Source organism: Mustelus asterias, chromosome 22 (genome assembly GCF_964213995.1).
Source record: "Mustelus asterias chromosome 22, sMusAst1.hap1.1, whole genome shotgun sequence".
Taxonomy (NCBI): domain Eukaryota; kingdom Metazoa; phylum Chordata; class Chondrichthyes; order Carcharhiniformes; family Triakidae; genus Mustelus; species Mustelus asterias.
Genome location: NC_135822.1, coordinates 72,256,461 through 72,266,214, shown reverse-complemented (window position 1 = coordinate 72,266,214; position 9,754 = coordinate 72,256,461). Strand labels below are relative to the sequence as shown.

The 9,754-nt window shown below is 51.5% G+C and overlaps 1 protein-coding gene across 1 annotated transcript; it reads right to left on the bottom strand.

Moving 5' to 3' along the window:
* Window positions 1–890: 890 nt before the first annotated feature.
* LOC144509726 (leucine zipper putative tumor suppressor 1-like) lies at window positions 891–8,822 on the bottom strand. The gene is made up of 3 exons (XM_078238506.1): window positions 8,466–8,822; window positions 3,383–4,201; window positions 891–1,577 (listed from the first exon to the last, which is right to left on the bottom strand). Exons 1-3 carry the CDS (start codon window positions 8,820–8,822, stop codon window positions 891–893), a joined length of 1,863 nt encoding a protein of 620 aa, XP_078094632.1.
* Between the last annotated feature and the right edge of the window lie 932 nt (window positions 8,823–9,754).

Here is a 9,754-nt window from a genome sequence, read left to right as displayed (position 1 = left end):
GACTAGCTTTCTTTTCAACCACACCAGTGTCAGGCCATGGGGACACAAGGTGGAGTGTGGACAGACACCAGCCAAAGGCCAGTGGGTGTCGAATCGAAGGTCCAGAAGGGTTTCTCCCAGCAGGGGGTGATTGGGGTGGCCGGGGGGGGGGGGGGGGGGGGTGGGAATGAAGTACTTACACTGCTTACCCCTGAACAGGCCAGGGTGCCAGCGGAGTGCTTGATCAACCTGACCACCCAGCTTAATGTCAGCACGCGTGTGCATATTAACATATAGGGAGCAGCCCGGTGGCACAGTGGGTTCGCACTGCTGCCTCACAGTGCCAGTGACCCGCGTTCAATTCCCGGCTTGGGTCACTCACTGTCTGTGTGGGGTTTGCACGTTCTCCCCGTGTCTGCGTGGGTTTCCTCCGGGTGCTCCGGTTTCCTCCCACAGTCCGCGGGTTAGGTGGACTGGCCGTGCTAAATTGCCCTCGGGTAAGTGCGCGGGGTTATGGGGATAGGGGCTGGGTGGGATTGTGGTCGGTGCAGATCCGATGGGCCGAATGGCCTCCTCCTGCAGTGCAGGATTCTATGAAAGACGTGCTGGTTAGGGTGGATTGGCCGTGCTAAATTCTCCCTCAGTGTAACCCGAACAGGAGCCGGAGTGTGGCGACTGGGGGATTTTCACAGTTACTTCATTGCAGTGTTAACGTCAGCCTTCTTGTGACACGAATAAATAAATAAACTAATAAAAAAATGTTGATACGGTGGGAGTAAAGTGTGCAGATGTCCTGAAATCCAGTCCAGGCAAAGGAAAGGCTCGTGGCTTTACATTCTGAGAATGTTATCAGGCACTGAATGAGCTCTGGGACATCCAGTCCTGGCTGCTCTGAGCTGAGAGGTTATTTGTTATATTGCAGTGGCAATAATCTCTTCGTAATGAATGTCTGCCCTCTGTATGCCACTGGCTGCCGGCTCCCTCGCTCCCAGCTCAGTGGAGACCTGCTGGAGGGTTCTCTCCAGGCTGTGGTTCTGTCGGACGACATCGATGTAGTTGCGCTGAAGTTTTCTCTGATACTCGATGACTTTCCGCTTCTCTGCCCGCCACAGCAGACGCTCCCGCTGGAATTCGATTGCGAGCTCCCGGTTCCTCAGCTTCTCCTGCTCGAGTTGGGCCTGGAAAGCCGCCAGGGTTCCCGGCGGGGACTCCAGTGGGCCCTGCCGCCGGGGTATCTCTCTGTCCGTGTGGGGGACAGCGCTGTCAGCCTGGCCCGTCCTCTCTGCCCCCTTGCAGCCGGCCAGCCGCCGTTGCAGGTCCAGTATCTGGCCCTCCAGCTGGCTCACCTTGCCTCTCAGCATCTCCGCTGCGTTCTTCGCGCGTTGCTGCTCGTTTTCACACACCCCCAGCTCTCTCTCCTTGACCTGCAGTGAACTCTGCAGCTCACCGACCGTCCCCTCTCGGGCAGAGAGCTTCAGTCTCGCCTCCTTTAGCTGTGCCTTCAGAGACAGAGCCTCACTGACCCTCTGTGTCAGCGCGCCCTGCGAGTCTTTGAGTTGTTGTTTCAGCAACGAGATCTCCCCCGACTTCTGGCAAACCTGAAACGATAACGGTGGATAATCAGTATCTGTGTCTGCAAAGAGTTTATTTTATTAGTGTCACAAGTGTGCTTACATTAACACTGCAATGAAGTTACTGTGAAAATCCCCTGAGTCATGATGTGGAGATGCCGGCATTAGATTGGGATGGGCACAGTAAGAAGTCTCACAACACCAGGTTAAAGTCCAACAGGTTTATTTGGAATCACGAGCTTTCGGAGTGCTGCTCCTTCACCAGGTGAGTGGAGAAGGAGGTTCACAAACACGGCATATATAGGCAAAGACACAATTGTGAGATAATTATAGATTTGAGTGACTCACCTGATGAAGGAGCAACATTCCGAAAGCTCGTGATTCCAAATACACCTGTTGGACTTTAACCTGGTGTTGTGAGACTTCTTACAATCCCCGAGTCGCCACACCCTGGGGCCTGTTGGCACGGTGGCGCAGTGGTTAGCACTGCTGCCTCACAGTGCCAGGGATCCGTGTTCAATTCCAGCCTCGGTCACTGTCTGGGTGGAGTTTGCACATTCTCCCCGTGTCTGCGTGGGTTTCCTCCGGATGCTCCGGTTTCCTCCCACACTCCAAAGATGCGCAGGTTAGGTTGATTGGCCATGCTAAATTCTCCCTCGTGTCAGGGGGATTAGCAGGGTAAATATGTGGGGTTGCGGGAATAGGGCCTGGGTGGGATTGTGGTCGGTGCAGATTCGATGGGCCGAATGGCCTCCTTCTGCACTGTAGGGATTCTATGATTCTGTTCGGGTAACACTGAGGGAGAATTTAGCACGGCCCAATGCGCCTCACCAGCATGTCTTTCGGAGTGTGGGAGGAAACCCACAGACACGGGGAGAACGTGCAGACTCCACACAGACAGTGACCCAAGCCGGGAATCGAACCCAGGTCCCTGCCGCTGTGAGGGCAGCAGTGCTAACCCACTGGGCCACCCCATCAACAAGCTGCAGTTCAATATCACTTTCCCTGTGGCACCGTTGCCTCGGTAATTGGCAGCACCGTCATCAAAGCAGAGAGATATCCGGATACCTGTCCGAAGGATGGGCCACAGGAGTGGATTGTAAACCATGAGGAGAGGACAGACAAGGAAGTTAGTGAGAATATCACACACACACATCTTATTGTCTTCAATCTTTGAATAACAAAGTCACTCGCAGAGCTCACAAACTGCACAGAACGGTCACAAACTCTGTCTTTATCATGGAACAAATAATTGTGACCATGAAACCATTGTCGATTGTCTGGAAAACCCATCTGGTTCACTAATGCCCTTTAGGGAAGGAAATCTGCCGTCCTTACCCGGTCTGGCCTACATGTGACTCCAGAGCCACAGCAATGTGGTTGATTCTTAACTGCCCTCCAAGGGTAACTAGGGATGGGCAATAAATGCTGGACCAGCCGGCGACGCCCATGTCCCACGGAAGAGTAAATTTAAAACAAATCATCGCTGTTATCAAATTCCAATTAGGAGAAGACTTTTTTTATTCATTTGTGGGACATGGGCGTCGCTGGCTGGGCATCATTTATTGCCCATCCCTAGTTGCACGAGGGCAGTTGAGAGTCAACCACATTGCTGTGGCTCTGGAGTCACGTGTAGGCCAGACTGGGTAAGGATGGCAGATTTCCAACAGGAGCAGCGCTCCAAAAGCTCGTGATACCAAATAAACCTGTTGGACTGTAACCTGGTGTTGTGACACTCCTTACTGTGCCCCACCCCAGTCCAACGCTGGCATCTCCACCTCAGGGCGATAATCTTACTAATGTTTGTTATCATTGACGTTCCTCTGACCTACCTCCCACTTAGTTTCCTCCAGTTTTGGAGCCAGTTCAGCGTGTTCCCTCTGGTAGGATTGATATTGGGCGTTGAGTATGCGGTGGTCCTGTAGAAGTTGGGTAAAGTCTTCCTGAAGCTTTGTCTTGTCCTGCTGCAGTTGGGTGAGCTGGAGCTGGAGCAGCTGGTGAAGGTTTCTCTGTGCCCTCTGACAGGCCCGGCTATCCGTCGCGCTGTCCATCTGCGGCTCATACCCATCCTCCTGCTTCTCCGCGTAAATGCCGAGGTAACCCATCTCTTCCTCAGCCCGGCTTCCCTCTAACCCTGCCCCCTTCCCCTCCAGCCTCCCCTCACCTTCCTGACTGGCATCCTTGTCTGCGCTAAGGGGTGTGTGGATGGCAGATTGGGACAGGAGCTGGGACTGGTTGGGGTTCGGGCCTGTGCTGGTGGGGCAGTGCCCAGTCTCAGAGGTGGGTGTGTTGCTGGCCACGTTCCTCAGGACGCTGTCCAGGGAGCGGGTGACTTGCTCAACATGCTGAACTGAACCTCCCAACCTGCTGAGAGGTTTAGCAGCACCAAGCTGGTCAGCCCCCCGACCATATCCCGCGCTGTGAGCGGGCAGATTCATCATGGAATTTCGGCCGGAGTCGGATAAGGTTCCAGAATAGTTTGGGAGCTTCTCTTCTTCACTGTTGTGTTTCTCCAAAGGCTTCACTGGCTTCAGCACATTTCCCTGGAATGCCAGCTTTCCACCCTCCGAGGGATGGTTGGAATGGGCACTGCCAGTCCCCGATAACGCCACCTTCATCACTGTTGTCCTGGCAACGCTCTTCTCACTGCGCTACAGAAAGAGAAGACATGGTTAACCTCACTCTGATCACATTCGCTATTTCCATTATCCCATTGTCTTTATCTCCTTCAACACCAACCATCTCAAGGATTTGAGAATGTATTCCCGACTGACGCATCAGCTTCACACAGAGCGAGAGAGAGAACGGTGCCCCACCAGAGATCTCCAGCCTTCCTCTGATGTCCCACCATAACCTCAGCAGAAATGCCAGAGAAAGGCCATTCAGCCCATTTCCCGGGACTTGCTGCTGGGTAACGGGTGGACAGCATTTGTTGCCCATCCCTAATTGCCCCTTGAGAAGGTGGTGGGTGAGACGCCTTCTTGATTCGCTGCAGTCCCTGTGCTGCAGGTTCACCCACAGTGCTGTTAGGGAGGGAGTTCCAGGATTTTGACCCAGCCACAGTGAAGGAACAGTGATATATTTCCAAGTCAGGATGGTGTGGGGCTTGGAGGGGAATCTCCAGGTGGTGGTGTTACCAAGTATCTGCTGCCCTTGTCCTTCTAGATGGAAATGGTTGTGAGTTTGGAAGATGCTGTCTGAGGAACCTTGGTGCGTTCCTGCAGTGCATCTTGTAGATGGTACACATGGCTGCCATTCTGTGTCCTGGCAACGCTCCAGCGGTGGAGGGAATGAATGTTTGTGGATGGGGTACTAATCTAGCAGGGCTGCTTTGTCCTGGATGGTGTCGAGCTTCTTGAGTGTTGTTGGAGCCGCACCCATCCAGGCAAGTGGGGAGTGTTCCATCACACTCCTGACTTGTGCCTTGTAGATGGTGGACAGGCTTTGGGGAGTCAGGATGGGGAGTTACTCACTGCAGAATGCCCAGTTTCCCACCTGTTTTAACAAGGTTCTTCATGCAGTGAGTGATTCATACTTGAATTGGATTTTGGAGTTGTGGATTCACCATAACCAATGGGATGATTGATGAAACATCAGAATCTTCTGTTTCGTGAGCAATGCCAGGGGTGATCCACAAGGAGATTAATTAATTATTGATTTGAAATAGAACACGGAAAAAACAACCCAAGATCCAAGGGGAGTTAAACAAGGGCCTTTAGGACAGAGGTGAGGAGAAATTTCTTCACCCAGAGGGTGGTGAATGTGTGGAATTCACGACCACAGAAAGTAGTTGAGGCTAAAATGTTCATAGAATCATAGAATCATAGAAACCCTACAGTGCAGAAGGAGGCCATTCGTTGTCTGATTTCAAGAAGAAATTAGATATAACTCTTGGGGCGAAAGGGATCAAGGGATATGGGAGGAAGGGGGGAATCAGGATATTGAATTCGATGGTCAGCCATGATCAAAATGAATGGCGGGGAAGGCTCGAAGGGCCGAATGGCCTCCTCCTGCTTCTAGTTTCTATGTAACTGGGCATAGTGGTGGGGGAGTATAGACTTGTTCTGGCTACATTGATTAAGATGGGCTGAATGGCCTTTCTCATCAGTAAACAGTCAGTCAAAGACCAAGCAGGAAGCCTGGGCAGGGGGGAGACGAGTGTTTGAGTGTCGGCCATTGTCAATTGTCAGGTTCTGAGCAGCTTGGAATGGAAATTCCAGTCGAGGGGCTTCCTGCAGCAGTTTGTACACTCGTACCTGCAGACAGTAAAAGGATCGCTCACAACCTTCCAGCTGTCCATGGTTGCTCACTTATACAAGGTGTGTTTTGCAGGCTAACCCAGTCACAACCTGACAGTATGGACTCTGTGACAATACTGAGCCTTGGACGAATGTGTTTGCCATGGTTTTGTGCAGGATCTGTTGTAGCAGTTTGTTTTCATTATCAGAGCCGCTCTGTCTATACCCAGCAGGCATTGTGTTGTTCCTGCAGCAACATAATTGCTAGAATGTTTGTTTTAATCAGGACTAATGCTGTCCTGTTGTTCTTGGTGTTCCCCTGGGACATTTCAGAGTGGGACTCGGTTAGGTTGATGAACAGGTAAAGTTATAATGGAGCTAGGCTTTCACAGAGAACACAAGGCAGTCTGCTTTTGGGATCTTTAGAGAGAAATCGCTTTCTCTTGCTCTCTCCGAGATCTGGAGACTGGAATCTGCTGGGAAGTGAATCTCTTTCTCTGAGATTCTACTGTCTGGGGGTGGAGCTTTCTCTAGAAATTTCTGTATGAGAATGAGGAGATAGCTGTCTGTCTGGATCACTCTCCAGAGGTGGTAAAAGGCTGGAAATCTGGGACCGATGTAAACATCTTTAGTTTCTGTGCTAACTGGTTCTAAAGAAGATTTATGATGTGTGGGGATACTGCTAAATTGGAACAACAGAGATAGCTAGCTGTTAAGAATTATACTTTGTCCTGTTGAAGTATTTTAGTTGCTAAAAGTTAATAGAATCCCTACAGTGCAGAAGGAGGCCATTCGGCCCATCGAGTCTGCACCGACCACAATCCCACCCAGGCCCTATTCCTGTAACCCCACACATTTACCCTGCTAATTCCCCTGATTAAGCATAGCCAATCAACCGAACCCGCACATCTTTAAATTGTTGGAGGAAACCGGAGCACCCGGAGGAAAACCATGCAGACACGGGGAGAATGTGCAAACTCCACACAGACAGTGACCCGAGGCTGGAATTGAACCCGGGTCCCTGGCGCTGTGACGCAGCAGTGCCAACCACTGGGCTGCCCAATTATGTTAATTATTTTTGTCATATTCTAGTTGTGTTCTTAAATAAAGTTTGTTTTGATAAAAGCTCCTGAGTGGGTCACTTGAATCATACCTGGAATAAAACACCTTATGCTCCCCCCTTAATGCTAAAAATCAAATGTAAAAGTTGGGGTCCAGGCTCACGGCATAAAATACTTTGCAGTCTGGACTGCGGATAGCGAAGAGCATTGTCGAGCAATACAGCAGGATATAGATAGGCTGGAAAATTGGGCGGAGAGGTGGCAGATGGAATTTAATCCGGATAAATGCGAAGTGATGCATTTTGGAAGAAATAATGTAGGGAGGAGTTATACAATAAATGGCAGAGTCATCAGGAGTATAGAAACACAGAGGGACCTAGGTGTGCAAGTCCACAAATCCTTGAAGGTGGCAACACAGGTGGAGAAGGTGGTGAAGAAGGCATATGGTATGCTTGCCTTTATAGTATAAAAGCTGGAGTCTGATGATGCAGCTATATAGAACGCTGGTTAGGCCACATTTGGAGTACTGCGTCCAGTTCTGGTCGCCGCACTACCAGAAGGACGTGGAGGCGTTAGAGAGAGTGCAGAGAAGGTTTACCAGGATGTTGCCTGGTATGGAGGGTCTTAGCTATGAGGAGAGATTGGGTAAACTGGGGTTGTTCTCGCTGGAAAGACGGAGAATGAGGGGAGATCTAATAGAGGTATACAAGATTATGAAGGGGATAGATAGGGTGAATGGTGGAAAGCTTTTTCCCAGGTCGGAGGTGACGATCACGAGGGGTCACGGGCTCAAGGTGAGAGGGGCGAAGTATAACTCAGATATCAGAGGGATGTTTTTTACACAGAGGGTGGTGGGGGCCTGGAATGCGCTGCCAAGTAGGGTGGTGGAGGCAGGCACGCTGACATCGTTTAAGACTTACCTGGATAGTCACACGAGCAGCCTGGGAATGGAGGGATACAAACGGATTGGTCTAGTTGGACCAAGGAGCGGCACAGGCTTGGAGGGCCGAAGGGCCTGTTTCCTGTGCTGTACTGTTCTTTGTTCTTTGTTCTTTGTCTCTGATCTGGTCCCTAACAACCTAAAGATTAACTCAGCGACCATTTTCGATGGGATGTCCAGTAGGCTGTGCCTGGGTAACTTGTACCTGGTGGCATTCAGTATTGTCCCATAGGTCTGGACTTTCATTTCCAGATCACCCTGCCTGGCCTCTGGACTGTACGGCCAGTGACGCACTCTGGAAGTGATCAACAAAGAACAAAGAACAGTACAGCGCAGGAACAGGCCCTTCGACCCTCCAAGCCTGCACCGACCATGATGCCTGCCTAAACTAAAACCGTACGCACTTACATAATCCTTGTCCTTCCATTTCCATCCTATTCATGTATTCATCTAGATGCCCCTTAAATGCCATGATTGTACCTGCTCCCACCACCTCCCCGGGCAACAGACATTCACCACCCTCTGTGTAAAAAACTTACCTTGCACATCTCCTCTAAACATTTCCCCACGCACCTTAAACCTACGTCCCCTAGTGCTTGACTTTTCTATCCTAGGAAAGAGCATCTGACTATCCATGTGTTCATGCGTTGTCTGATCGGTGGGACGGGACCCTCACCTTGTCGAGCTGTCGGGGGAGCAGGACGGGCGAGGCGGGGGTTCCCTGCCCATCCCTGAGAGCAGAGCTTCCTCTCTGAGGCTCCAGCTCCGAAGCCCCGTTCCTCGGCCTACCCGTCTTTCTCAGTCCTTCGCTTTGGCTGACGCTGATGTAGAAGAAGTCCTGGCTCTTTTCACACTTGGAGTTTGTTTTGGGGCCTTTGCTGTTCCCCTGGTGGCCGGTGTCAAAGGTCAGTAGGCCATCCAGTTGCCTGCTGAGCTTGTGAGGGTGGGAGGCCTTTCGGTTGCAGTAATCCAGGGCTCCGCACTGTTTCTCCTGGAGGTTGTGGCTGGCGATGAGGCTACTGACACTCCCCATACTTCTCCCCCCGACCGGGACAGAGCAAGGCAGCCTGGGAGCTACTCACTACAGAGGGAAGTTTGAACTCGATGTAACAGACATCTCGAGTTCCCACAGCAACCCCGATTCAACAAGTCGATTCCATCCGGCGACTCTGTTGGATAAAGGAATGAGAACCTAATGAATAAATGAATGGGTCGTTAGTACTTTAAAAAAACCCAACAGAAGCCCCAACACGCTTCACAGTTCATGAAGATCTTTTGTAATGTTGCAATCTTGGACAACCAATTTGTGCCCAGCAAGCTCCTACACACAGCAGAGTTAAAAACGACTCGTCCTTGTAACTGTTGACTCAGGAGAATTGCTGGTGAGTGCACTCTACTCCGGGAGATCGCCCCCGACTCTTCCATGAAGGAGCCATTGTCGGATTTTTCAACAGTGATCAGGGAAGGCAGACAGGAACTTCTGACAGAGTGGCACTCCCTCAGTACTGACCCTCTGACAGTGCGGCACTCCCTCAGTACTGACCCTCTGACAGTGCGGCACTCCCTCAGCACTGACCCTCTGACAGTACGGCATTCACTTAGTACTGACCCTCTGACAGTGCGGCATTCCCTCAGCACTGACCCTCTGACAGTGCAGCACTCCCTCAGTACTGACCCTCTGACAGTGCGGCACTCCCTCAGCACTGACCCTCTGACAGTGCGACACTCCCTCAGTACTGACCCTCTGACAGTGCGTCATTCCCTCAGTACTGACCCTCTGACAGTGCGGCACTCCCTCAGCACTGACCCTCTGACAGTGCAGCACTCCCTCTGTACTGCCTCTCTGACAGTGCGGCATTCCCTCAGCACTGACCCTCTGACAGTGCAGCACTCCCTCAGTACTGACCCTCTGACAGTGCGGCACTCCCTCAGCACTGACCCTCTGACAGTGCGACACTCCCTCAG

Coding starts and splice junctions, on each gene's coding strand:
- LOC144509726 (XM_078238506.1), bottom strand. CDS start 8,822: ATGGGGAGTGTCAGTAGCCTCATCGCCAGCCACAACCTCCAGGAGAAA. Junction 4,202..8,465: donor TCCCCCGACAGCTCGACAAG/GTGAGGGTCCCG, acceptor CTCTTTCTGTAG/CGCAGTGAGAAGAGCGTTGC. Junction 1,578..3,382: donor TGGAGGAAACTAAGTGGGAG/GTAGGTCAGAGG, acceptor TTATCGTTTCAG/GTTTGCCAGAAGTCGGGGGA.